This window comes from Oryctolagus cuniculus, chromosome 17 (assembly GCF_051225735.1).
Source record: "Oryctolagus cuniculus isolate XC-2025 breed Fujian yellow rabbit chromosome 17, ASM5122573v1, whole genome shotgun sequence".
Lineage (NCBI taxonomy): Eukaryota > Metazoa > Chordata > Mammalia > Lagomorpha > Leporidae > Oryctolagus > Oryctolagus cuniculus.
In genome coordinates, this window is record NC_142883.1 from 1,949,453 (window position 1) to 1,977,020 (window position 27,568).

The window sequence follows — 27,568 nt, forward strand, 5'->3', positions numbered from 1 at the left end:
GACCGCTGCACGTGGTCTCGCGCCCTCCCGGCTGCTGCGTGTGTTTGACGAGGACGTGTGCACAAAGGCCAGGGAACGCGGGCGGGACGGCGCGGCGAGGCCGTGCGTGTCCGGAGGCCGCCCTCCCCCGCCGCCCGCCCGGCGGAACCACGCCCGGCCGCTCGCCCACCTCCAAGCAGTTGAGGAAGAGCAGGTACAGCTCGGTCTTGTCCTCCACCAAGAACGACTTCTTCTCCAGCAAGGTCAGGTAGTCCTGGAGGTAGTCCTGCACTTCACGGAAGCTGCGGGTGCACAGCCGTGAGCGGCGGCTGCTCGGCTGGACTCGGATCCGCGCACGCGCGAGCACGCGGCCACCCGGCGCAACACGGCTTCGCGGAGCACACTTTGCACGGCACGGGAGAGCCTTAAGCTCCCCACTTCACCTTCTTATTTACTTATTTGAGGGACAGAGGGCTCCCAAGCCCTGGCTCACTGCCCACACGCTGCAACAGCCAGCGCTGGGCCAGGCTGAAGCCAGGACCTGGCTCCACCCACGTCGCCCACCTGGGCGGCAGGGACCCGGGCACCTGCGCACAGGACAGCAAGGAGCTGGAATCAACAGCGCAGCCGGATTCAACCCGGGCTCAGGGGGCGTAAGAGCATCTCGGCTCAGGGCCAAGCGCCACCCCTACAACGGCAAATTTCACACGAGCCATTGGCAAAGCTTCTGGTGTTAGGACCTGTTTACGATCCTAGAAATGATGAAGATCTGAGAGAGTCTGTCTCTGTGGCCATACCTAGAGCGATTTATACTACCAGAATGACAACAGAAAAAATTAAAAATACTTGTTAAATCATTTAAAATAACAATAATAAACTCGGGTTAAAATTTTAAAAACACTACTAGGACAGAAGCCAGTGGGAGAAGAGCCTTTGTCTTAGACTCCGGCAAAGGCCTCTGCCGCCCGGCGGCCACCGCAGAGAGGAGGAGGGCCTGCCTCCTCCGGGAGGAACACTTTCCGAATCTGCGGAAAATCACAGCGCTGCCTCCTTGGTACTGCACCGAGGCCGAAGGCCACCGGCAGTGTGGAACCGGAGCCCACACCAGGGTCGGCGCGGTCTGGTCCACCAGGTGCTTTCAACGCCTTGACCTCTGCTACCTAGAAAACACATTCACTGATGGCCACGGATGTGGACCTCGTGTCTTCTACGACATCTGAAAATCTGCCACCTGCACTAGGAACAACACCGCAGAGGTCTCGGGAGGTCCTGAAAGCACTCCCGAGGGGCCGGCGCTGTGGCTCAGCAGGTAGAGCCGCTGCCTGTGATGCCGGGAACCCACACCGGGGCCGGCCCGCGTGCCAGCTGCTCTACTTCTGATCCAGCTCCCTGCTAAAAAGCAGCAGGAGACGACCCAAGTGCTTGGGCCCCTCCTACCCACGTGGGAGACCCGGATGAGGCTCCCGGCTCCAGCCTGGCCCCGTGCTGACCAATTTCATCCTGAAAACCACAAAAGTGGGCAGCCGGAGCCGGCACCGTGGAGCGGCTGGCCGGGCCGCTGCCTGTGTTGCCGGCATCCCACGTGAGCACAGGTTGGAGCCCTGGCTGCTCCACTTCCAATCCAGACCCTGCTGATGCGGCTGGGAGAGCTGGGAAGACGCGCTTCTGTCCCCGCGTGGGAGACCTGGGCGGAGCTCCAGGATTCCGGCTGCGCCTGGCCCAGCCCTGGCTCTTGCGGCCACCTGCAGAGTGGGCCAGCGGATGGATGAAGATCCCCCCCCCCCCGACTCTGATTTCAAATAAACGAATCTTCAAAAAACAAGAGTAGCCGTGGGGCCAGGGGAGAACCAGGATTCCTGGCTTCGCGTTCCCTTCGCGGGACTCCGGCTCCTTCCTGCCAAGCCCGAGCCTCAGGACCCAGCTGCCGGGCAGGAGAGGGGCAGCCGGGGGCGCCCTGGCAGAGAAGGCAGGCAGCCGGGTCCTGTGCGGGCTCAGCGCCACGCCTGCCGCTCTCTCCTGCACATCTGGGGCTCAGCGCCACACCTGCCGCTCTCCTGCACATCTGGGGCTCAGCGCCACGCCTGCCGCTCTCTCCTGCACATCTGGGGCTCAGCACCACGCCTGCCGCTCTCTCCTGCACATCTGGAGCTCAGCGCCACACCTGCCACTCTCTCCTGCACATCTGGGGCTCAGCACCACGCCAGCCACTCTCCTGCACATCTGGGGCTCAGCACCACGCCTGCCGCTCTCACCTGTACATCTGGGGCTCAGCGCCACGCCTGCCGCTCTCTCCTGCACATCTGGGCTCAGCACCACGCCAGCCACTCTCCTGCACATCTGGGGCTCAGCGCCACGCCTGCCGCTCTCTCCTGCACATCTGGGGCTCAGCGCCACGCCTGCCGCTCTCTCCTGCACATCTGGGGCTCAGCACCACGCCTGCCGCTCTCTCCTGCACATCTGGGGCTCAGCGCCACGCCTGCCGCTCTCTCCTGCACATCTGGGGCTCAGCGCCACGCCTGCCGCTCTCTCCTGCACATCTGGGGCTCAGCACCACGCCTGCCGCTCTCTCCTGCACATCTGGGGCTCAGCGCCACGCCTGCCGCTCTCTCCTGCACATCTGGGGCTCAGCGCCACGCCTGCCGCTCTCTCCTGCACATCTGGGGCTCAGCGCCACGCCTGCCGCTCTCTCCTGCACATCTGGGGCTCAGCACCACGCCTGCCGCTCTCTCCTGCACATCTGGAGCTCAGCGCCACACCTGCCACTCTCTCCTGCACATCTGGGGCTCAGCACCACGCCAGCCACTCTCCTGCACATCTGGGGCTCAGCACCACGCCTGCCGCTCTCACCTGTACATCTGGGGCTCAGCGCCACGCCTGCCGCTCTCTCCTGCACATCTGGGCTCAGCACCACGCCAGCCACTCTCCTGCACATCTGGGGCTCAGCGCCACGCCTGCCGCTCTCTCCTGCACATCTGGGGCTCAGCACCACGCCTGCCGCTCTCTCCTGCACATCTGGGGCTCAGCGCCACGCCTGCCGCTCTCTCCTGCACATCTGGGGCTCAGCGCCACGCCTGCCGCTCTCTCCTGCACATCTGGGGCTCAGCACCACGCCTGCCGCTCTCTCCTGCACATCTGGGGCTCAGCGCCACGCCTGCCGCTCTCTCCTGCACATCTGGGGCTCAGCGCCACGCCTGCCGCTCTCTCCTGCACATCTGGGGCTCAGCGCCACGCCTGCCGCTCTCTCCTGCACATCTGGGGCTCAGCGCCACGCCTGCCACTCTCCTGCACATCTGGGGCTCAGCGCCACGCCAGCCGCTCTCTCCTGCACATCTGGGGCTCAGCGCCACGCCTGCCGCTCTCTCCTGCACATCTGGGGCTCAGCGCCACGCCTGCCGCTCTCTCCTGCACATCTGGGGCTCAGCGCCACGCCTGCCGCTCTCTCCTGCACATCTGGGGCTCAGCGCCACGCCTGCCGCTCTCTCCTGCACATCTGGGGCTCAGCGCCACGCCTGCCGCTCTCTCCTGCACATCTGGGGCTCAGCGCCACGCCTGCCGCTCTCTCCTGCACATCTGGGGCTCAGCGCCACGCCTGCCGCTCTCTCCTGCACATCTGGGGCTCAGCGCCACGCCTGCCGCTCTCTGCTGCACATCTGGGGCTCAGCGCCACGCCTGCCGCTCTCTGCTGCACATCTGGGGCTCAGCGCCACGCCTGCCACACTCTCCCTGCACATCTGGGGCTCAGCGCCACGCCTGCCGCTCTCTCCTGCACATCTGGGGCTCAGCGCCACGCCTGCCGCTCTCTCCTGCACATCTGGGGCTCAGCGCCACGCCTGCCGCTCTCTCCTGCACATCTGGGGCTCAGCGCCACGCCTGCCGCTCTCTCCTGCACATCTGGGGCTCAGCGCCACGCCTGCCGCTCTCTGCTGCACATCTGGGGCTCAGCGCCACGCCTGCCACACTCTCCCTGCACATCTGGGGCTCAGCGCCACGCCTGCCGCTCTCCCTGCACATCTGGGGCTCAGCGCCACGCCAGCCGCTCTCTCCTGCACATCTGGGGCTCAGCGCCACGCCTGCCGCTCTCTGCTGTACATCTGGGGCTCAGCGCCACGCCTGCCTCTCTCCCTGCACATCTGGGGCTCAGCGCCACGCCTGCCGCTCTCCTGCACATCTGGGGCTCAGCGCCACGCCTGCCGCTCTCTCCTGCACATCTGGGGCTCAGCGCCACGCCTGCCGCTCTCTCCTGCACATCTGGGGCTCAGCGCCACGCCTGCCGCTCTCTCCTGCACATCTGGGGCTCAGCGCCACGCCTGCCGCTCTCTCCTGCACATCTGGGGCTCAGCGCCACGCCTGCCGCTCTCTCCTGCACATCTGGGGCTCAGCGCCACGCCTGCCGCTCTCTCCTGCACATCTGGGGCTCAGCGCCACGCCTGCCGCTCTCTCCTGCACATCTGGGGCTCAGCGCCACGCCTGCCGCTCTCTCCTGCACATCTGGGGCTCAGCGCCACGCCTGCCGCTCTCCTGCACATCTGGGGCTCAGCACCACGCCTGCCGCTCTCTCCCTGCACATCTGGGGCTCAGCGCCACACCTGCCGCTCTCCTGCACATCTGGGGCTCAGCGCCACGCCTGCCGCTCTCCTGCACATCTGGGGCTCAGCGCCACGCCTGCCGCTCTCACCTGTACTTCAGCAGCAGCTTCAGGACCACGGAGCGGATGACGGGAGTCTTATCCACGACGTCATTGAACGGAGAGAGGGACTTCGTGTGTTCACGGGGCCCTGAAACCGGGCAGAGAACGGAGCTCACTGCTCACATCACGGGCGCAACGGTGAGACGAGGAAGGGCGCACCAGAGCCAGCGCCGTGGCGCAGCGGGGGAGCTGCCGTGTGCAATGCCGGCATCCCACGGGGCGCCGGCTCGGGTCCCGGCTGCTCCACTTCCCGTCCAGCTCCCTGCTGTGGCCTGGGAAAGCAGCGGAAGATGCCCAAGTGCTCGGGCCCCTGCACCCACGTGGGAGTCCCTGAGGGAGCTCTTAGCTTCGGCCGGGCCCAGCCACAGCCACTGCGGCCATTTGGGCAGTCAGCCAGCGCACGGAAGACCTCTCTGTCTCTCCCCCCCTCTCTGTAACTCTGACGTTCAAATCAATCCATTTTTAAGAAGCAGGGAGTGCGGGCTGGACCGGAGGGCGGCTTACCCTGCGGCTCCCGTCGCAGCAGCTCCTTCTGCACGAACAGCAGAGACAGCAGGCCCTGGACCACGTCCCTGTGCGGCGGGGAGTCGTCCCGGAAGCACATGCTGGAGACCAGGTCCACGAAGAAGCTGTTGCACAGCTGCCGGAACTGGGCGTGCTTGGCGATGGCCATGCTGAGGGCAGGGACGCGCGGGCTCAGGCCCCTCCAAACCCAGCGGCTGGAGGCCGGGACCCCACCGCGCCCCAAGGAGACAGCCTGGGGCCGGCCTTCAAGACTGGGACCCACAGAGCTCAGCATCCCGGACCTCGGGGAGCCCCTCGGTCGTGTGGACGGGCTGGCACGGCCCTTCAGCGGCCCCCTGCCCAGGCTGCTGCGTGCCCGCCTTTAAGGGGGTCCAGCAATGGGGGGAGGGGAGGGCCGAGACTGTGACGGGCAGGGCCGAGGCCGGCTGAGCACAGGGAGCTGTGAGTGGCTCTACCCGGCTGCTCTGTCCCCGTCCCAGGGCAGGGACCATCAGGACGGCCCACCAGCTGTGTCTTCCTGTAACACCCGGCTTTCTGGCTTATTCCTCAATTCCGCCCTCTCCCAAGTCCACACACGTTGGCTCAGGGCAGAGACTCGGGGAGAGAGTTTACGATCCCAGACGCCCGCACGGGCAGCTGAGGGGAGGGTCCTCTTCCCATCATCCCCCTCTCAGGCCAGGTGTCTGCCACACGGGGCTCCCCGGAAACCCCATTTGGATCCCACCTGTGCTCCTGGGAGACGGTGAGCTGGAACCCGTCGGGCAGGTCCGTCAGGCAGAAGGGGCACAGCATCTGGCCCGGAGCGAGCCAGGTCCTCAGGCAGTGCAGGCAGAACACGTGGTCGCACGGCAGACACACCGGGTCCTGGGCGTCCCCCAGGCAGATGGGGCACGGCTCCACCCCAAACCTGGAGCCGGGAGGGACCGTCAGTGCTGCAGCACTGGCGCGGCCGGGAGACGGCCCCTCCCCGCCCCCCGCGGTGGCCACGGCCTGGCCTCACCTGGCAAGGGCCTTGCTGGCCGCGTCCTTGCACTCACAAAGGGTGGCCAGGACGGCCAGGAAGGGCCTGTGCTCTTTCAAGTCGGAGTTCTCCTGGAGACACTGCAAGAGAGGATGGCACCGAGCTCTCGGGGGGCCGCAGGTGGCAGCCACGGGGAGGGCGGCCCCCAGGGCCACACAGGGACGAGGCGGTGCCCTGCGGCGGGCCAGGCCCGTGGGACCCGCTGGCTGGCGGCTTCCTCAGCTCTCAACGCCCCCCCCCCCCCGGTGACCTTCGCGGCCAGCAGGACCCAGTCCTCCACACCTGCCCCTTCCCTCTTCCAGCACCTTCTCTGTAAGCCCCGCCCCTGCCACGCTGGGAGAAACACAAACTTTGCTAAGAGCAGGCGTGCAGTGGCCACGGCTGGGTCCACCACCACGCTTCACGCAGACTCAGCACTCACGGAATATTTTTTTTATTTGACAGGCAGGGTCAGTGAGAAAGAGACAGAGAGAAAGGTCTTCCCTCCGTTGGTTCATCCCCCAGATGGCCGCTACGGCTGGAGCTGCGCTGATCCAAAGCCAGGAGCCAGGTGCTTCTCCTGGTCTCCCATGGGATGCAGGGCCCAAGCACTTGGGCCACAGCAGAGAGCTGGCCTGGAAGAGGAGCAGCCGGGACAGAACCGGTGCCCCGACCGGGACTAGAACCCGGGGTGCCGGCGCCGCAGGCGGAGGATTAGCCTAGTGAGCTGCAGCGCTCGCCCAGGAATATTTTTTTGAGACCACTTTTCCAAGCAACTCCGCACTTCCCTCCCCACCGGCCCAGGGAGGACACGCGTGTGCGCGCGCAGACACGGCTCCCGCCCGTGTGGGACGCTTAGCAGCGGGGGCAAGGCGGCGGCTGCACGGGGCTCCTGCAGCCGGCGGTCCTGATCTGACAGGTCCGGCCCGCCCACGCTAAGCTCTGCACAGCGCCCCCTGCCGCCTGCTCTCTGGGTGAGGGGTATTCAGAGCTGGCCAGCCTCAGTGCAGACGGTCCCACCCCCGCATTCCTGCACTGGTTCTCCAGCTCTGCACGTGGACGCAGGGCTTGGACGGGAGAGGAGGGGCGGACAGCTCTGCTCTGGAACCCGAGGCTGGACGTGGTGACGCGTGGACGCCTGGAAGTCACCGAGCCCCATGGGCTCCTCGCCCCGCTCATCCCCAGTGACCCACAGTCCTTGTTCTCCAAACCATGAATGTAAAAGAATTAACTTATTTTCATTTCACTTGAAATGCAGAGAGAGCAACCTTCCATCTGCTGGTTCACCCCGTAAGTACCAGGCCAGGCCAAAGGCAGCAGCTGGAGCTCCACCCAGGTTTCCCTCGTTGGTGCAGGGACCTGAGTCTTGCGCCACCACCTGCTGCCTGCGGGGAGCCCGGTAGCAGGAGGCTGATTGGAACAGGAGCTGGGACTCACATGAGGCTCGCGGCGGGTGGGGGCCTCAAGCCGTGGCAGAATCCCCCCACCATCGCCGGCTCTCCCAGACCCTTTTCTCCCAGCCTTTGAAAGCGTCGCTTAGAGTTTATTTTTAAGCTTCACCCCTGACGACTCTGAGCCACCCATGAACTCCCAGGATCAGCCCCAGCTGGGGGAGGGACGGCAGACTGGAGAGGCCACAGGCGGTGCGTGTGGGAAGAGGGGCGGCCACGGGTGTCCGAGCGGCCAGGTGGGCGGCCACGGGTGTCCGAGCAGCCAGGTGGGCGGCCACGGGTGTCCGAGCGGCCAGCTCCCGCCCCCTTCTCCTGTGTCAGAGGCGCCTGTGAGTTCTGCTCCGTATCAGGCCCGGGGAGGAGGTTCAGGACAGGACGGGAGCCAGGCGCAGGGCGCAGCCTGAGGCCAGGGGGCACCCACTCCCCTTCTCTCTGTCCGGGGCCGGGACACCGGGGCGGCCTTCTGAGGCCGTGGGATGGAAGCTGTGCACTGAGGATAATGAAGGGTGAGACGGCAGGAGCCTGGGCGCCTGACTCCCGTCTGGTGTGAGCGTGTGGGAGCGAGGGCACGCCGTCAGGGGGGCGGCTGCATCGGGCTCCACGGCAGCTGCCCTCGGTGCCCCAGGGCGTTTCCAGGGCTGCACAGCTCACGCACCGACGGCAAGAGCTCCAGGCCCGCCGCAAGGGCTCCCGGGAGCGGCCCTGGCTGCGGCGACGGTGCTCACGAGACGGCAGCTCCCTGCACCGAGGCTCCGTTGGCGCGGTCACCAGCTGCTCTGCGAGGTGCTGGGGCTTCCTGCTCCCATGTCCCACCGACAGCGCAGTGCTGCCCCCAGCCTCAGCAGCAGGGTGTCCCCGCCCTGTCCCGCGTCCACGGCGACGTGACAGCGCCCCCAGAGCCCAGGCAGCACCCACTCCCTCACGCTCCCGGGGGTTTCAGGAAGCCCTCTACGCAGGCGACGCGCAAAGCTGCCCCCCTCCCGACGGCACGCCCTGACTCAGCAGCCTGGACAAGGCGCGTGAACAGGGACACTGAGGGTGGGCAGCCTGCTGGGGACACCCTGTCCTCTGCCTCTCTAGAGACACGGGTTTGTCGAGGCCATGCTGGGGAAATGGAACCCAGAGACGTGTTTAGCGGTGGCTTAAGATGCCGGCGTCCCACACTGGAGCGCCCGGGCTCCAGCCCCAGCTCTCTTCCTGACCCCAGCTTCCTGCTACGGCAGACCCTGGGAGGCACGGCTCAAGGGGTGGAGGCCCCGGACTGAGTCCTGGCTCCTGGCCTGGGGCCAAGCAGACGTCTGGAGAGGAAACGAGCAGATGGGAGTGCTGCCTCCCTCTCTCTCTCTCTCTCTCTCTCTCTCTCTGTTTGCCTCATACACAGTGGTCTTCCCGCAGCCTGGGTCTCCACGGCCTCCGGCGCCTCTAACTGCCGGGCCGCGGCCGGTTCTTCTCTCTGGGGAATCAGCTCCCTGCTGCAGGCCCAGCGACTCACCTTGTCCAGCGAGAAGACGTAGGAGGTCACCTGCGGGCACAGCTCGGGGATCTGGCTCTCGGCGCCCAGCAGCACGTGCTCCACGAAGAGCGCCACGGAGGAGATCCGGCGCCACTGGGCTCTGTCCAAGAGGGGGCGCTCAGCTCCCACCAAGACACCCGAGGGGCGTGAGGACAGAGCGGGGCGGGCACGGCCACTGGGCTGTCCAAGAGGGGCGCGAGGACAGAGTGGGGCGGGCACGGCCACTGGGCTGTCCAAGAGGGGCGCGAGGACAGAGTGGGGAGGGCACGGCCACTGGGCTGTCCAAGAGGGGCGTGAGGACAGAGTGGGGCGGGCACGGCCACTGGGCTGTCCAACAGGGGGCGCTCAGCTCCCACCAAGACACCCGAGGGGTGCGAGGACAGAGCGGGGAGGGCACGGCCAGTGCGGGCTAAGGGCCAGCCATGCTGTCCACCCACTGCCGCCCGCAGATGCCAGCTCAGCGGCCACTCAGGGACACTGCTTGCCACCGCGTCCACCCACTGCAGGGTCCCCACCTGAGCGGCACAGCCCGGGCAGGAATGGACTCTCAGGAGGCAGGGCAGACCCTGGCAGCCCGTCCCCCTCTCTCACTGCTGTCCCCTCGACCTGCTCCGAGCTGTCCTCGTGTGCGAGCCTCCTGACCCCGCCCCTTCTACGGCCCCCGCGAACGCAGTGCCCCCTCCCCAGATGCACAGCGTCAGCGACGGCTGGGCCTAAGCAAGGTTCTGTGAATTCCCAGGGGCCGAGTGGGAAAGCAGCCCCCACTGCGCTGCCTCCCCCACAGGGCTCGGCACGGGCAGGGCCGGCTCTGGGCCTCACCTGACTTCCCGGCTGACGGCCCTGGCCTCGTGCCCGCTGCCCTGCAGGTGGCCCTCGGAGCAGACCAGCTCCAGCGGCGTGGACAGGCTCTTCACCTGCTGCAGCCAGTCCCGGGCGCTGGGCTGCAGGGTGTCTCTGGTCAGCATTTCTGCACAGGCCATGGCCGCAAACACATCCAGCGTCTGCGAGGAAGGGGACCGGTCAGGCGCGCGGGGGAGAGCCCCACCCACACCCTGCTGGGCCCGATCTGTAACCCAACCCAGCCGTAGGCCCAAGGATGAGACGCACAGAGAAGCCTCCCGTCCGGAACACAGCCCCGCGCTCTCCGTGCCCGGGACGGGGGGTGGGGGGCAGGCTCAAGGCCCCGGGGAAGCCGTACCATCTCACTGCCGGCCAGGTCGTGCTTCTGTGCCAGGCTGGGGAGGATCTGCGGCTTCAGGGTCAGGATGCGGGAGAGGTTCTGCAGCCGGCTCGCGAAGTGCTGCTGCGCCAGCAGCACCCACGGCAGGCACAGCCCGTCCTCCGGCTGGCCCGCGGCCGCGCTGAGCTCCCGCATGCAGGCCCACAGAGCCATCTGCAGAAGCTGGAAAGACAAGGAGTTCTGAGTCCTTGAATTGCAACCTGGGGCCGGCGCCGTGGCGCAGCGGGTTAACGCCCTGGCCTGACGTGCCGGCATCCCATACGGGTGCTGGTTTGAGTCCCGGCTGCTCCACTTCCAACCCAGCTCTCCGCTGTGGCCTGGGAAAGCAGCGGAAGACGGCCCAAGTCCTTGGGCCCCTGCACCTGCGTGCGAGACCCGATGAAGCTCCTGGCTTCAGCCTGGCCCAGCCCTGGCTATTTTGACCATTTGGAGAGTGAGCCAGGGGATGGAAGCTCTGTGTGTGTGTGTGTGTGTGTGTGTGTCTCCCTGTAACTCTTTCAAACAAATAAAATAAATCTTAAATAAAGGTCAGGGCCTGTTTCTGCTGGTGCCCAGCCCGGGGCACCCTTTAGTCGTGCCGGCTGTAGGCACATTCTCCCCACAGTGGGGACTTCCCCCTCTGTGCTGTGCAGTCTGAAACTGTCACGTGGTCAAAGTCTCTGTCTTTCAGTTACCCTGAGGGATCAGTTAAATATTTACATAACTTTCTTGCAGAGAAACTAAACATGTAAGAAGGTGTTCCAGGGGCTGGCGTTGGTGCGCTGGGTTAAGCCACTGCCAGCATCCCCTAAGGGCACCGGTTCAAGCCCTGGCTCCTCCACTTCCAGTCCTGCTCCTTGCTAATGGTCCTGGGAAGACAGAGCAGAAGGCCCAAGTCCCTGGGCCCCTGTACCCACGTGGGCACCCGGATGGCGTTCTGGGCTCCTGGCTTCTTCAGCGTCCAGGAGGCCCTGGCCCTGAGTGTCCCAGGAGGCTCACGTGGCACTTAGCCCCCGGCACCCTGCACAGACCACATTCCGGTCCCCAAACAGGACAGCACCGGCTCCGGGCAGAGCCCGCCAGGGCCCTCCCACGCGAGATGCGCTCTAGACCCGCGGCCGCCTCTACCTTGAATTCCTCCCCCGTGGACACGCTCATGCTCAAGAGGACGAAGTCCCTCAGGAAGCACTGGAGAAGCTCCCGCTGCTGCTCCGCAGGGAGCCGCGCGACAAAGCTGCCGAGAGGCGTCTGCCGGAAGATCTCCACCAACTTCCCGGGCAGTCCTGCGGGCAGAGGGAGCCTCTGAGAGGCTGAACGGGCGCGGCCGGAGCTCCCAGACGCGGGGCAGCCGCTGCCTGCTCCCGCGGCCATGCAGAGATGGCTGCTGTCCAGACACTGATGGCATTTGACAGCGGACAAGACAGGATGCATCTGTGTCCAACGCGGGTCACACAGCGGGAAAAGACCGGGCACGGACGGGGTCTTCTGCTGCCCGTGCACGCGTGGGGAGCCCCTGGACCCGAGCGATGGGGAAGGAGTGGCCGCTGTGCGGGGCTGGCTCGCGGACCAGGCAGGTCTGCCCCCTAGATGAAGGTGCCGGCCGCCGGGTCGCACGCCCCCCCCCCCCCCGAGGCAGGGGCGGGGCCTGGAGGAGGAAGTGAGTTGCTTGCCAGGATAAGCAAGCTCAGGACTCTGACCGGGAGCGAGAGCGCTGACCAGACGGCCCTCCACCAGCACTGGTCACCGCTGGCTTCCCTGGGACGACTGTGGCCACTGCCCGGCCGCTCTGCGTGGAGGGGGACGCTCCGCTCTGGGGACCAGCATGGGCCAGCGAAGCTCACTGGTGACACCTCCCGATCCCGGTACCCGAGGTGCCCAGGAAGCTTGGAATGGGAATGGCCACGGAGCGGCAGGAAAAGTTCTCTCCCGGCCACACGCGGTCCACTGCACGGCAGCCCTGGGCAGCACACAGGGCTCCCCTCGCTGTGAGACGCACAGGCCCGAGCCCAGGTGCCCCCGTCACTCCTTCCGCAGAAACTCTACTTATTTACTGTTAAAGACTTGTGTGTTTAAAGGCAGAGAGAGAGCGAGCGAGTTTCCATCTAGTGGTTCATGCCCCAGATGGCCACAACAGCCGGTATGAGCCAGACCAAGGCCAGACCTCCATCTGAGTTTCCCACCTGGGTGGCAGGGACCCAAACACGTGGGCCATCTTCTGCTGCCTCCCAGACGCGTCAGGAGGAAGCTGGTTGGAACCAGCCCTCTGGGACGGATTCGGGCATCCCAAGCGGTGGCTTAACCTGCGTACCACAATGCCCTGCCAGCAGAAATTTTTAAATGGAAGATCGATGCTAACTCCTTGTGAAGGAGCAGAAGACGACCCAAGTCCCTGGGCCCCTGCACCGATGCGGGAGACCCGGATGGAGCTCCAGGCTCCCGGCTTTGGCCCGGCCCGGCCCGACCTCTGCAGCCACTTGGGGCGTGAACCAGCGGATGGAAGAGCTCCGTCTGCTGCTCCTGTCAAATAAACAAACAAGTCTTTAAAAATATAAACTGACGTGAGGAATGACGTGTACCCGAGGCCGTTCCGCGTGCCGAGCGGAACCAGAGCCCCGGGAGTCGGGGCCGCCGCCGCCTGCGTGTTCACGGGGGCGCGCGGGCTGCTCGCCTGTCGGGGCCTCACCTTCGGCATTGGTGATGTACTGAGCCTGCACCCACAGCTCCTCCAGGTAGTCCTTGATCCTCCAGCTGAACGGGGTGTCGGCGCCCTCGGGGAGGCTCATGTGGTTCTGCACCAAGATGGAGGTCACCTCGCCTTTGGATCTGCGGCAAGGCAAGTGAACACAGGTCACGGTCGCGAGGCCTGCCCGACGCACAGGACCGGCCCCTCCCCGAGGCCCCGAGGACAAGGGGCGAGGCTACCCAGGGGCCAGGGTCTCCGTCCAGAGAGAATTATGGAGAGGGAGACCTCGCGACCCCTTGGCTCACAGACAAAACCAAAGCCAGACAGGGCCGAGCAGGGTGCCTGACGTCTGGCAGAACCGGGCCTGCTGGTGGCTGCACCTGCCCTTCCTGGACGCGGGGGCCGTGGCCAGGGGCCTCTCCTGGGTGCCAGCAGCACCTGTCTTCTACCTTCTTCCCCAACCCACCTCCCAAACTGGTCAGCCTGCAGCTAGGCCGAGTGGCTCTCCCCAGGGAAGGAGGGGTCAGCAGGGGACCCCGGACCCAATGGCCGCTTTAACTCCGAGAACAGGAAAGAGGGGACAAGGGCTCGTTGGACTTGACGGGCGTCGCCGGTCACTACCACGCCACGACTCTCCCAGCGACGCCTACACTGCATCGGCTCCTCGGGAGAGCGCCCGAGGCAGAGGGAGGCCTCCCGTTACCTGGTGTCACTCGTCACCAGGGGGATGTCCAGCAGCTTGGTGTCCGTGAAGATGAACATCCACAGAGCCCGTGTCCAGGCCGGAGGGCGCGGCCTGGCCAGCAGCTCCAGGTTGCCGTCTCTGTCGATGAACGACACCACGCTGGCCAGCAGCGGGGTGACCACGCCTTGGACCCGCTTCCAGAGGGAGTTCCTGCAGTGCCACGGGAGACAGGGCCCCGCTGTGGTCTGAGTCACCACGGGGCCGCGGTCCCGGACGCCGCCTGGCTCCCTGGGCGGGGCACCACACGCTGCACCAGGGTGGCGCTGGAATCCCAGGTACGTTAAGGGTGAGAAAGGACCCTCCCCAGGGAGACAACCCAGGGCGAGGGGCCGGGGCTGTGGCACAGCAGGTTAAAGCCCCGGTCTGCAGTGCTGGCATCACGTATGGGCCCCGGCTGAGTCCCGGCTGCTCCTCTTCTGATCCAGCTCCCTGCTGTGGCCTGGGAAAGCAGTGGAGGGCGGCCCAAGTGCTCGGGCCCCTGCACCCACATGGGAGACCTGGAAGAAGCTCCTGGCTCCGGGCTTCAGATCGGCTCAGCTCTGGCCATTGTGGCCATTTGGGGAGTGAACCAGCGGATGGAAGACCTCTCTCTCTCTCTCTCTCTCTCTGTAACTCTGCCTTTCAAATAAATAAAATAAATCTTTAAAAACAAACCCCACGGCAACAGGGGTCGGTGGACTCTGTGGGCGGGCACCTGAAGCCAGCCCCCAAGACAGGCGAACTGAGTGGGATGTCACTGGTGATGGCCAGCTGCGATGGGCCGCGGGACAGGGACTGCAGGACCCCAAGGGGTGGTGAAGGGAAGCCCTGAGGGAATTAACAAAACCAGGGCTGGCATCGTGGACGGTGGGTGAGGCCAGCGCCTGTCACGGAGGTCAGACCTCCCCAGATCAGACCACCGGCTCAAGTCCCAGTCGTTCTGTCTCTGCTTGCAGCTCCCAATTAATGGGCCTGGAGGCAGCAGGACAGGGCCCAGGCATCTGGTGCCCCGCCACCGTGTGGGACCAGGACAGAGCTCCAGGCTCCCGCCTTTGGCCTGGCCCAGCCCCGACTGCTGCAGGCATTCGAGGACTGCGCCTCCCGACAGGTTTCTCATCTTTCAACTAAATAAATATTTTTTTAGGAAAAAATAAAAGAAAAGGACCATGGACACTAAGTGATTCCCCTGGGTCCTACTTCTGTGGGTTCCACGACCAAGCAGAGGCCTGGGAACGTCACTCCGGCTCCCCTCCTGCAGGGCCCACTTCCTCCAAGAAGCAAATGTGGTGTCCCTCGGCCACTCTGCTAAAAACCTCATCATGGCCAGCGCCGCGGCTCACTAGGCTAATCCTCCGCCTTGCGGCGCCGGCATACCGGGTTCTAGTCCCAGTCGGGGCGCCGGATTCTGTCCCGGTTGCCCCTCTTCCAGGCCAGCTCTCTGCTGTGGCCTGGGAGTGCAGTGGAGGATGGCCCAGGTGCTGGGGCCCTGCACCCCATGGGAGACCAGGATGAGCACCTGGCTCCTGGCTTCGGATCGGCGCAGCACCAGGGAAGAGAGCTCAGGGCACACCCACCACCACCACCACCAGGGTCGTGCTGTGCTCGCCGGAACACGGAGCCCGGCTGGGACCGCAGGGGCTCAGAATGAAAGGCCTCGGCCCCCGGTGGGCGGCGCAGGGCGCGGAGACGCTCCCGGTACCTGAAGGTGCCGGCCTCCTGCAGCGCGTCCTGGTTGGACGCCGCCCTCAGCACCCAGTCCTGACTGCGCAGCTGGTTCTCCTCCTGCCTCCTCAGGAGGCCGTGCAGCCGCACCTTCAGCACCTGCAGGAAGGCGGCTGCGAAGGGGCGGGAGGCTGACACCGGCCCCGCGCCCCGCCCCGCCCCCGCCCCGCGCCCCCGCCCCGCCATCGCTGCCCCGCGCCCCCGCCATCGCCGCCCCGCGCCCCCGCCATCGCCGCCCCGCCCCCGCGCCCCGCCATCGCCGCCCCCGCCCCGCCATCGCCGCCCCGCGCCCCCGCCATCGCCGCCCCGCGCCCCCGCCCCGCCATCGCCGCCCCGCGCCCCGCCATCGCCGCCCCGCGCCCCCGCCCCGCCATCGCCGCCCCCGCCCCGCCATCGCCGCCCCGCGCCCCCGCCATCGCCGCCCCGCGCCCCCGCCCCGCCATCGCCGCCCCCGCCCCGCCATCGCCGCCCCGCGCCCCCGCCCCGCCATCGCCGCCCCCGCCCCGCCATCGCCGCCCCGCGCCCCCGCCCCGCCATCGCCGCCCCCGCCCCGCCATCGCCGCCCCGCGCCCCCGCCCCGCCATCGCCGCCCCCGCCCCGCCATCGCCGCCCCGCGCCCCCGCCCCGCCATCGCTGCCCCGCGCCCCCGCCCCGCCATCGCCACCCCCGCCCCCGCCATCGCCGCCCCGCGCCCCCGCCCGCATGGGAAGCCGCCCGCTCCGAGGTTCTGGCACGGCCGGCCGGGCTGCAGGGCAGGCGGGAGGGGCGGGGCCGGGCCGGGCGCTCACCGTCCCCGCTCAGGAGCCCCAGCAGCAGCTCCACCCTCCTCATGTTGCGCTGGCCGCTCTCGGCCGGGTCCCGGAGCATCCCCACGGCACTCTGCACGCAGCTCTGCAGCAGCTGGGTGCTGTCCAGGAGGGGCACCTGCCAATGGCCACGGTCAAGTGCTCAGTGCCCCCGCACAGGCCGAGCACAAGCACGGTGGCCCCACACATGGTCACCGCAGGCACACGGTCGCCGCAGGCACACACGGTCACCACGGGCACACACGGTTGCCATGGGCACACACAGCCACCACGGGCACACACACACGGTCACCACGGGCACACACGGCCACCACGGGCACACACGGTCACCACGGGCACACATGGTCACCGTGGGCCAAGGTCCCACTCCCAGCCAGCTGGCGGGCCACGCCTGCCACCCCTACACAGTGGCCGCCGACCAGGGGCTCCAACGGCAGCCACGGAGCAAAGCTGAACCCCCGGGGGCCTCGTGCAGACAGGGACGCCAGAGCTCGCCCCAGGGCCCCTGGACATCCAGCGCAGAGGGACGGGAAGACCCCAGCCTGCACACACACACACCACCCCCATCTTCTCCAGCTCCTGCGGGGATGTGGGAGGAGCAAGTGGCACTCACGTCGCTGCCTGCTGGGGCCGGGGCGCCATGTTCCATCCCCTCCGGACTCTCTGTCTCCATTTCCACCACCTCCGCGGCCCCTGACTCAGCCTCATCCACTTCCATGTCCCCCTCATGGTCGCCTTTCGCTGCAAGCCAAGGGGGCGCCATCAAGTCAGCCTTCAGGAGAGGCTCGGCTTGGGCAGCACAGCCGTGGCCTCCCGTGGCCTCCCACCAGGTCTGGCTGCCCAATGCGGCCGCCTGGTCCACCAGCGCTGCCTCTGACCGCTGCTACGCGTGCTCTGGGGCCGTCTGCACCTGCAGATCCCTCCTCCACGTGGAGCTGTGGCCTCCCGCCGGGCCTGTGCCCTGTGACCAGGAGCCAGCCAGGCAGCACACACACCCCCGGCTCCTGCCGAGGGCAGGTGCTGTGCTCAAAGGTGGCGAAGGCACAGCGCTGTCCGCCGCCCGCCACGCCGCCTTCCCTCGACCCTGCCGCCGTGACTCACGCTCGGGGCCGTCTCCTTGCTGGAACAGCTGGCTGATGGGGACGTTCTGCAGCCTGGTCACGTCCGAGGCCATCGCCGTGGACCTGTGGAGGTCGTCTATGTGCACCGAGTGCCACAGCCCTGGAAGAGAGGCGCCGTGGGAACCTCGCCGTGGCCTCCGGACGTCCCAGGGGTCAGTCCCACCGCTGCACAGGGCGCGGCCACCGCCACACCCATCCTATGCATATTAATAGCTTTCATCGAAAGCTCAGTTTTAAAAAGGGAGAAAACAGCTTGTGGAGGACAGACAGAGGTGGCCTATGGCTGACACGCGTCACCGTCCTGCACGCGTCACCGTCAGGACACGCAGGAGGCGCTGGCACGGTGCGCCTGCCATCGGCTGAGAAAGCATGGAACTATTTGCCCATCTCTAGAAGACCAGTTTCTCCTCTAACGAGTAAGGGTGACCATTCCTAGAGACTGGGAGACGGCGCTTTCCTGCCGGAGACAGGCATCGGGTGCCAGGGCACTCGTGCTGCCGCAGGAGATGTCCTCTGAGCTCCCCACAGCATGAACGTGAGGACACAGAGGGGCCGGCGCTGTGGCACAGCGGGTAAGGCCGTGGCCTGCAGCGCCAGCATCCCATATGGGCGCCGATTCGAGTCCCGGCTGCTCCACTTCCGATCCAGCGCCCTGCTGTGGCCTGGGAAAGCAGCAGAGGATGGCCCAGGTCCCTGGGCCCCTGCACCCACGTGGGAAACCGGGAATAAGCTCCTGGCTCCTGGCTTTGGCCAGCCCCGGCTGTTGTGGCCATTTGGGGAGTGAACCAGTAGATGAGAAGCGCGCACAGGGACTCCCATGCTGACTCAGCACAGGGACGGGCCTCCCATGCTGACTCAGCACAGGGACAGGACTCCCATGCTGACTCAGCACAGGGACGGGCCTCCCATCCTGACTCAGCACAGGGACGGGCCTCCCATCCTGACTCAGCACAGGGACGTGCCTCCCATGCTGACTCAGCACAGGGACGGGACTCCCATCCTGACTCAGCACAGGGACGTGCCTCCCATCCTGACTCAGCACAGGGACAGGACTCCCATGCTGACTCAGCACAGGGACGTGCCTCCCATCCTGACTCAGCACAGGGACAGGACTCCCATGCTGACTCAGCACAGGGATGGGCCTCCCATGCTGACTCAGCACAGGGACGGGCCTCCCATGCTGACTCAGCACAGGGACGGGGCTCCCATCCTGACTCAGCACAGGGACGGGCCTCCCATGCTGACTCAGCACAGGGACAGGACTCCCATGCTGACTCAGCACAGGGACGTGCCTCCCATCCTGACTCAGCACAGGGACGTGCCTCCCATCCTAACTCAGCACAGGGACGGGGCTCCCATCCTGACTCAGCACAGGGACGGGGCTCCCATCCTGACTCAGCACAGGGACGGGCTTCCCATGCTGACTCAGCTCAGGGACGGGACTCCCATCCTGACTCAGCACAGGGACGGGGCTCCCATCCTGACTCAGCACAGGGACGGGCTTCCCATGCTGACTCAGCACAGGGACGGGACTCCCATCCTGACTCAGCACAGGGACGGGACTCCCATGCTGACTCAGCACAGGGACGGGACTCCCATCCTGACTCAGCACAGGGACTCCCATGCTGACTCAGCACAGGGACGGGACTCCCATCCTGACTCAGCACAGGGACAGGACTCCCATGCTGACTCAGCACAGGGACGGGACTCCCATCCTGACTCAGCACAGGGACTCCCATGCTGACTCAGCACAGGGACGGGACTCCCATCCTGACTCAGCACAGGGACAAGACTCAAGGCCAGAGTCCTGATGAGACCAACATTCGACTTCAGCCGTGCACAGCACCGACCCCGCGAGACGCGGTGCAGCCAGCGCCGACACCGGTTCCCCGCTCCCGCAGCCCCACCTCCGTGGAATCCCACGTAGGCCGCGTCGCTCCCCATCCGCGACAGCTTTGTGATGAAGTAGACCAGCACGCAGTCCTCCTGTCCTTGCAGTTTGTTGATTTCATTTGTAGCAGAATACCTGCTCAAACAACAGACGGATCAGCTCGAGGCCAGCAAATGAGCACACGCGGCCGAGAGCGGCTGCACGGTGTCCGGTGTCCGGAGCCTCGGTCAGCCTCACAGCCCCACACTCGAGTTCCTTAGGGGCGGCGCTGCGGCACAGAAGGTCAAGCCCCCGCCTGAAGCACCAGCTTCCCGTACGGGTACCAGTTCGAGTCCCGGCTGCTCCACTTCTGATCCAGCTCCCTGCTAATGCTCCTGGGAGAGCAGTGGAAGACGGCCCAAGTGCCTGGCCCCTGCACCCACCTGGGAGACCCAGAGGCAGCGCCAGGCTCCTGGCTTCAGCCTGGCCCAGACCAGGTCATCGCAGCCACTGGGGGAGTGAACCAGTACATGGTCTCTCTCTCTGTCTCTCTCTCTCTCTGTCTCTGTCTCTCCTCCTAACTCTGCCTTTGAAGTAGATAAATTTTTTTTAAAATGTGAATTTTACTTTTAGTAATAAAGGAACATAGTTAATTCTGGAAATCCTGACATTCTCCCATGAGCACTTTAAAATGTCCAAAAAAGATTAACAAAGACTGTGCACACTGCTGGGTCTTGGAACTTGTAAAAAGTCAAAAGAAATGCAGAGTCAACAACTTCTAAACCACGGCTGCAAACGTGCGCCTCGGGCACTCTTCCACACCCGTATCTTTATTTACACATCCGAGAGGCCGACAAGCACTGCCCGCAGTGGCCAGGACTGGGCTGGGCCAAAGCCGGGGGCCGGGAGCCCCGTCCAGGCCTCCCACGTGGAGGCGGGACCCCTGCACTCGAGCCATCGCCCCTGCCCCAGGCTCTATACCAGGAGGAAGCCAGAGCCAGCAGCTGGAGCCAGGCACCGATGTGGGTGGGATGCGGGCGTCGTGACTGGTGAGGCTTGACAGACGGGCACAGCGCCAGCCCGCGCCATTGCCCGGTTGGTGCCCTGTTACCTACACCTCTCCCATCTTCCAGCTACGGTACTGCCATCAGCCTCGTCTTCTCTGTCTCTGTCTCTCTGGCCCACGTTGAGGAGAGAAAGGAGAGAAGGTTTCTCACGTTCGTCTCCGTACCTATTCTGAGACTACGCTGCTGTCTGGGGAGAAAGGCGGGATTTCCCGTAGTTTATGAGAAAAACAGGAAAAACGTACTTAGCCGACGCGATGAGCTGAGCGCTGTGGCCCCCGTCCTCAAAGTCCGTCTGGATGATGAGGATTTTATACCTGGCCGTCTTCGTTAAGCAGTTTCTGGAAGCAGAAGGACAGACCCAATCAGCTCCCGTCCACGAACCCTTCCCGACGTCCCCGGAGAGGAGGGAACGCGAGGGCTCCACGGCGGAGGGAAGACCCCGGCCAGGCCGCCAGGGCGCAGAAGGGCAGCGTGTGTGGGGCAGGCAGCCTGTGACGGCGGAGAGGGGCCCGGGGGAGCAGGGCGAGCCCGCCGCCCGGCGCCTCACCGGACGTCCTTGAGGAAGGAGTACTCGGTGTCGAACTGCTGCAGCGACAGGACCGTGGGCCTCGGAGCCCGGCCGGCCAGCTCCGCCCCCAGACACTCGCAGTCCTGACTGGTCAGCAGCCTGGAGAACGTGGTGACCTGCGAGGGTGGGAGAGGCGGGTCACCGGCGGACAGGAAAGGCGTGGGCCCGGCAGTGCGCACACAGAAAGCAAGCAGAACCCACGGGCCACGTCCACAGCACAGACACCAGAGCTGCAGCCTGGGCCCACCCAGCCTCCCGCAGGGGCGCCCCCACCAGAGGCCGTCACGGCTCGCTCCTGGGTTCTCCCTCAGATGAAGGAAACCGACCACACAAGGAGGAGCCCGGGAGCTGGCCCCAGACCACTCTGTGCACTGGGTGACCCCCGCCGCCTTGCACGTCCACCTGCTCCTCTCCTTAGCCCGGAGCCGGCCTCCTAACCGCCCAGTGCTTCCTGTCCACCTGGTACCACTGCCCGCTCACTCCCTCCTGCACTGCTTCCTGTGGGACACCTCGGGCCCCTCGGGGCTGTGCACAGGCCCTCCTCTCGGCCTTGAACCTGAAGCTCCGTCCACGGTCCCTGCCCTTCTGTCTCACACTTGGTCACTTTTGCCCTAGGAGTGCTTCGGCCTCCTGAGCTTTCCCAAGTCCCTCCTTAGGGTCAGCTCGAGGGGACTTGAAAGGAAATCTTTGACCTTGGACCCTGACCTGCGGCCCAGCACTGGTCAGTGTCCTGATCCAGGGACACCGCGGGACCTGCCCGGGCCTCTCTCCTCACCCTCGTGTGCTGACCAAAGACAGCTCCGTCAACTCCCTTCCACGTCCTCAGAGCCCTGAGCTCGGCACTCGGCAGGGAACGCGGTGCAGAATGGGCACTGCAGGGGCGGGCGTCAGGCTGGTGGCTACCTCGTCCTCCCACCACATCAGAGTGCCTGGGCCTGTGCCCAGCCCTGGCGCCGGACTCCAGCGGACGCACAGCCCGGGACGCAGCGCTGACAGCTCAGGTGACCGGGTTCCCGACTCCCACGTGAGAGACCCGGATTCAGTTCCCAGCCCCTGGCCTGGGCTCCACTTAGCCCTGGCTGCCGCAGGAATTTAGGGGGAGAGCCACTGGCTAGGGGTCTGCGCTCCCTCCCTCCCCCCTCCCTGACCGCTGTTACGCCTCTCTGCAGGCAGCAGCATTGTGGTGCGGTAATGCCGACATCTCAGAGCGATGGCCGAGTGCCGCCTGCTCCACTTCCGATCCCGCTCCCTGCCAAAGCACCTGGGAAAGCACCGGAAGATGCCCAAGTGCTCGGGGCCCTGCACAGAGCTCTGGGCTCCTGACTTCAGCCTGGCTCAGCCCAGCCACTGCAGCCATTTGGAGAGTAAACCAGCGGATGGAGGATCTGCCTCCCCTCCCTTCATTGCTCTGCCTTTCACATAAATAAATAAGTAATTTTAAAAATTTATTTATTTATGTGAAAGGCAGAGTTACTCAGAGGCAGAAGCAGAGAGAGAGAGAGAGAGAGAGAGGTCTTCCATCTGCTGGTTCACTCCCCAATTGACTGCAACGGCTGGAGCTGCGCCGATCCAAAGCCAGGAGCCAGGAGCTTCTTCCTGGTCTCCCACACGGGTGCAGGGGCCCAAGGACTTGGGCCGTCTTCTACTGCCCTCCCAGGCCACAGCAGAGAGCTGGATCAGAAGTGGAGCAGCTGGGACTCGAACCAGAGCCCGTATGGGATACTGGCACCGCAGGCCAGGCCACAGCGCCGGCCCCAGTAAATAAATCTTTAAAAAAAAAAAAAAGTATTCTAAACTTGGTGAAACTGAACTTTGCGTCCTGGCACTTAACACGGGGAATGACCAGCAGTGCCAGTGAACCCAGCACCACCCCTCACGTGGACGTCGAAGGAGCCATGGATCCCAGCCTGCGGCCCCGACACTAGGAACTCGGGACCCTCAGGAGGGCAAGCGGTCATCACCTCGGTGAAGACGGCCCGGCACTCCGGATCCACCGTGCGGAGCTGGGCCTGCAGGAAGTCGGCGAAGGAGTCGTGCCGCTGGCAGCTGTAGTACTCCCGTGACAGCCCCTGCGCGGTGAAGCCGCCCAGCAAGGACGCGCTCAGCCGGACCACGGCGTCGGGCGTGGCGCAGCCCAGCAGGGCCAGCTTGGCCTCCTCCAGCACCTGCTGGTAGTGCTCGCCGGTCAGGTCCCGGGCGCCCAGCCTCTCGGCCACCTGCAGCACCACGGAGGCGCAGGTGTCGGAGTGGAACCCGATGAAGACGTCGGCGGGGCTGTACTTGTGCCTGGCCAGCAGCTGGTCCGGCCTCAGGTCCACGAACTTGGCCACCCACGCCTGGAGCTCCTCGGCGACGCCCCTCTGCCACGGCGGCAGCACCGTGTGGATGTCCAGGTAGTGCTTCTCCAGCCGGTTGACGAGCGGGACGGGGAACTGCCTGTAGACCACGTCCTTCTCCTCGATGACGATCAGCCGGAAGCCGGGGTGGACGCGGCACTTGACGCGGTGCGTGCCCAGGCCCAGGTCCACGTACTTGTGGCCGCCGAGGCGCACGTAGTACTGGTTGAGCGCGTCGTACAGGCTCTCGTAGAGGCTCTGCAGGTTGAGCAGCACCACCATCCTGCCGGTCTCCATGCAGACCTTCACGCGGTTGATGTTCCTGCAGATCTGCGTGTACTCCTGGTCCTTGGGGAAGCTGGACCCGAAGATGATCTCGGGCTGCTGGCCCGCGCGGAACAGCCGCTGCAGGATCTGCAGGGCCACGTAGTTCCTGGTGAGCACGAGCAGATAGCGGACCTCCGGCTCCTCCGGCCCCTCCGGCCCCGCCGGCCCCGCGCCCGACGCCCGCGCGTCCCCGAAGATGTTCTGCCTGATGAGCTGCAGGGGGCTGACCTCCTCGGCGCAGCGGGCCTCGGGCAGGCTGGCGCAGAATATGTCCAGCGCCGGGAGGTCGTCCTTGCCGCTGAAGTTGCGCAGGACGGCCTGCGCGATGTCCCGCGGGGCGGGCGGCCGGAGCGAGGCTTTGGCCGTGGCGAAGACCATCTTGATGAGGCTGTAGTAGTCCCGGAGCCCGAAGAACTCCTTGTCCTGGCTGCGGCACACCGCCTCGTAGGCCCGGGCGAAGGGCGCGAAGTAGCCCTGGACGCGGGCCAGCACGAGGCCGTCGGAGGAGCAGATGCCCCTCGCGCTGTCGATGAGCTCCTTCTGGCTGGGGCTGCCGCGCGCCACGAAGATGCCGCGGTTCATCTTGGCGGGGTCGAGGGCCCAGTTGGAGATGCCGACGAAGCCCACTTTCTTGTGGGGGGCCGGGTCGTCGTCCATGCACCCGTCCTCCAGCAGCGGGTGCAGGGCCTTCAGCGGCATGCGGGGCGAGTCCTCGGCCAGGCCCACCTCGTCCAGCACCACCACGGACACGTACTGCTGCAGGTCCTTGCCCTGCTGGAAGCGGGCGCACTGCCGGAAGGTGCCGATGATGCCCTGCGGGGTGGAGTGGGGGCTGCACTGGAACGACACCAGGTGCACCTGCTTCAGGCCCCGGAAGAGCTCCGAGTGGGCGGCCGGGCCCTGCATGGCGTCCGCCACGATGGTCTTGGCCAGAGACTTGGAGCTGCCGGGCTTCCCCACCAGGAAGAGCGGGATCCTGAGCTCGATGCAGACGACCATCATGAAGACGTTCTCCTGCAGGGCCGAGTTCCTGGCGATGGCCTGCCGCAGGGGCGCGCCGTGCAGGAAGAGCGCCTGTGTCTGGCTTATCTCTTCCAGGACGGCCTTGCTGCTGTCGTACGGCTCGGGAAGGAACTTGCAGACGACCCTCCAGTAGGACTCCTTCTTCTCCAGAGAGGCGTGGTAGCACACCCCCAGAGCCAGCACCAGGGCCCAGAGCACCGGGTCTCTCTCGACCTGGCCGCCCTTCCTGACGCCGGCCTCGTCCAGGAAGGAGTCCAGCCTGCCCAGGAGGGCCTCGCTGCGCTCATGGAACCAGTGGAACACCGCCATGCAGCGCTCCACGTCCCTGAGGCTGACGAAGCCACACTCGTTCTCCCTGCTCCTCATGAAGGCCTGCGAGGCACACAGCACCTTCGCCATCACCCGCGTGTGGCCCTCGTCGATCCGGGCGCGGTCCACCGACCTCTGGACGATCTGCAGGATGTAAAGACACTCGGCGCTGAGGTTCAGCTGCCCGAAGTCCCAGACCAGGGGAACCAGGCTCGGGGGCAGGGCGTGGACCCGGTACACCAGCTGCCGCAGCGGGATGGAGCCCAGCCTGTCGGCCGTCTCCTGCGCGCTGACCCTGTAGCCCAGGCCGGCCGACTCCAGCCGCCGGATCATCTCCTGGGTGTGCCTGCGGTACGGGTTGCAGGCCGCGATGATGTGCAAACCGGAGTTCTCGGCCAGGGGCTGGCCTCCCACCGAGCGGTCACACAGGACTTCCTTGATGCAGCTGATGGCCTCGGTCGTGTTGGCCTCGTCGAAGAACAGGATGGTGTCCAGCCCGTGCTGGGCCTTGTTGCGGAGGGCGACCCTCTCGGCCTCCTGGACCCTGGAGCGGATCGCGTCGGCCGTCGTGCCCCCGTGGACCTTGACCAGCTTCATGGTTTCGGCCACGGCGCCCCCACGACGCAGGTCGCTGAGGAACTTAATGAGCCTGGTCTTCCCGCAGCCGGTCTCCCCCATGATGACGACCGGGATCCCGCACCGGAGCCGCATTTCGATGGCCAGGATCTTCAGCATGTTGTCCGTGGTGAGCTCGTACGTCTCGTCGGGGTCGTGGGGCCACTGGACGCCCAGGGCCAGGCAGAGCCGCTCCAGCTTCTCGTGTCTGGGCAGCGTGTCGAAGTCCACGTTGAAGGGCACCCTCTGCAGCAGCAGCCCCTGGTACAGTTCCTGCGTCATCACGTCTTTCTTGATGACCTGCCCGTTCAGGTGATTGACGGCGTCCACGCCGCCCGCCTGGTTGGGCTGGAGGTGGAAGCCGATGAACGTCATGGACACGCGGTCGTCGTTGAAGAAGACGTACGGGTGGGGCTCCGACTCCCACCTCCTGCGGAGCAAGAAGGGGGCCAGGTCTTCCTCCCGGACCCCGTCCATGCTGACCAGGTGCTTCCCGGGGCTCTGGTCCGAGGTCTGCAGGGTGGGCGTGGCGAAGTCTCTGGCCATGAAGATCATGAAGGTGACCACGAAGCTCTTGAAGCCCCGCAGGGTGTCTCCGGTGAAGCCCGAGTCGCAGAAGAGCGAGGCCTCGCAGTCCCGCAGCTGGCAGTTCAGGAAGCGCGCGAAGTTCTGCAGCTCGGCCCAGGACGGGTTCGCCACGCCGCAGTGGAGCAGCAGGAGCTGCAGGCACTCCCCGGGGCCGCCCTCCACCGAGCCCGGCTGGTACCGGAACGCGTCCAGGTCCTGGCGCAGGTGGAAGCGCCTCAGGTACTGGTAAGGCCTCTGGAAGGTCTCGCTGCGGAACTCCCGCTCGTCCAGCCCGGGCCCGGGAGTCGGCCCCACGCCCAGCACTTCTTTGGGAGGCCGGCAGGTGACTTTCGGGAAGACGTCGAGGAGGCTGAAGTGCGGGGCCTGCGTGCCCTGGGAAGGAGACACGAGGGCAGCGTTACCGCTCAGCCCCCCGCCCTCCGAGGGAGCCCCTCTCGGGGGGTCACTGAGACGCGCGGCTGCCCGCAGACCTCATTCCGTCAGACCCCCCACTCCGTTGGACCCCCACTCAGGTCGGAACCCCACTCAGGTCGGACCCCCACTCCACCGGACCCCTCACTCAGGTCGGACCCCCACTCAGGTCAGACCCCTCACTCAGGTCAGACCCCTCACTCTGGCCGGACCCCTCACTCAGGTCGGACCCCCTACTCAGGTCGGACCCCTCACTCCGGTCGAGCCCCTCACTCCGTCGGACCCCTCACTCTGTCGGACCCCTCACTCAGGTCGGACCCCTCACTCCGTGGGACCCCTCAATCCGTCGGACCCCCCACTCAGGTCAGACCCCTCACTCAGGTCAGACCCCTCACTCCGGTCAGACCCCTCACTCCGGTCGGACCCCCACTCAGGTCGGACCCCTCACTCCGGTCAGACCCCTCACTCAGGTCGGACCCCTCACTCCGTGGGACCCCTCAATCCGTCGGACCCCCCACTCAGGTCAGACCCCTCACTCAGGTCGGACCCCTCACTCTGGCCGGACCCCTCACTCAGGTCGGACCCCCCACTCAGGTTGGACCCCTCACTCCGGTCGAGCCCCTCACTCCGGTCAGACCCCTTACTCCGGTCTCGGACCCCTCACTCCGTGGGACCCCTCACTCCGGTCGGCACCAGGGTCTTGCAGAAGCTGACCTGCGGGAGCCACACGCTTAACTCAGTTCTCAGTAACACCTACTATGTGCACGTGGGGCAGACGGAGCTCATGGCTAAGCAAGCTCTGTGACGGAAGTGCCCATTCCCTGTCTGTTGCATCAGGAAGGGAAGCCCGGCCCCCCCCACGGCAGCAACCCCAAGTGAGGAAGACACACCTGCGAGGTGTTATTAAAGAGAGTGGAGGGGCCGGCGCGTGGGGCAGCGGGTTAAAGCCCCGGCCTGCAGCACCGGCCTCCCATACGGGCACCAGTGAGTCCCGGCTGCTCCACTTCCCATCCAGCTCCCTGCT

At 66.0% G+C, this 27,568-nt stretch overlaps 1 protein-coding gene across 2 annotated transcripts in view; it reads right to left on the bottom strand.

Annotated features, from left to right (window-relative positions):
- Window positions 1–27,568, bottom strand: part of RNF213 (ring finger protein 213) — a 98,802-nt gene that overhangs the window by 24,334 nt on the left and 46,900 nt on the right. For both annotated transcript variants that reach the window (XM_070060184.2, XM_070060183.2), the window contains exons 29-47: window positions 22,897–26,505; window positions 20,915–21,051; window positions 20,610–20,705; window positions 19,338–19,456; window positions 17,411–17,530; window positions 16,923–17,050; window positions 16,292–16,427; window positions 15,481–15,616; window positions 13,761–13,952; window positions 13,058–13,197; window positions 11,503–11,657; window positions 10,354–10,557; window positions 9,975–10,156; window positions 9,135–9,255; window positions 6,192–6,292; window positions 5,916–6,098; window positions 5,171–5,340; window positions 4,655–4,754; window positions 170–281 (exon numbers count right to left, since the gene is read on the bottom strand). In XM_070060184.2, coding sequence (XP_069916285.2) covers window positions 170–281; window positions 4,655–4,754; window positions 5,171–5,340; window positions 5,916–6,098; window positions 6,192–6,292; window positions 9,135–9,255; window positions 9,975–10,156; window positions 10,354–10,557; window positions 11,503–11,657; window positions 13,058–13,197; window positions 13,761–13,952; window positions 15,481–15,616; window positions 16,292–16,427; window positions 16,923–17,050; window positions 17,411–17,530; window positions 19,338–19,456; window positions 20,610–20,705; window positions 20,915–21,051; window positions 22,897–26,505 — 6,141 coding nt within the window. The remainder of the gene's footprint in view (window positions 1–169; window positions 282–4,654; window positions 4,755–5,170; window positions 5,341–5,915; window positions 6,099–6,191; window positions 6,293–9,134; window positions 9,256–9,974; window positions 10,157–10,353; window positions 10,558–11,502; window positions 11,658–13,057; window positions 13,198–13,760; window positions 13,953–15,480; window positions 15,617–16,291; window positions 16,428–16,922; window positions 17,051–17,410; window positions 17,531–19,337; window positions 19,457–20,609; window positions 20,706–20,914; window positions 21,052–22,896; window positions 26,506–27,568) is intronic.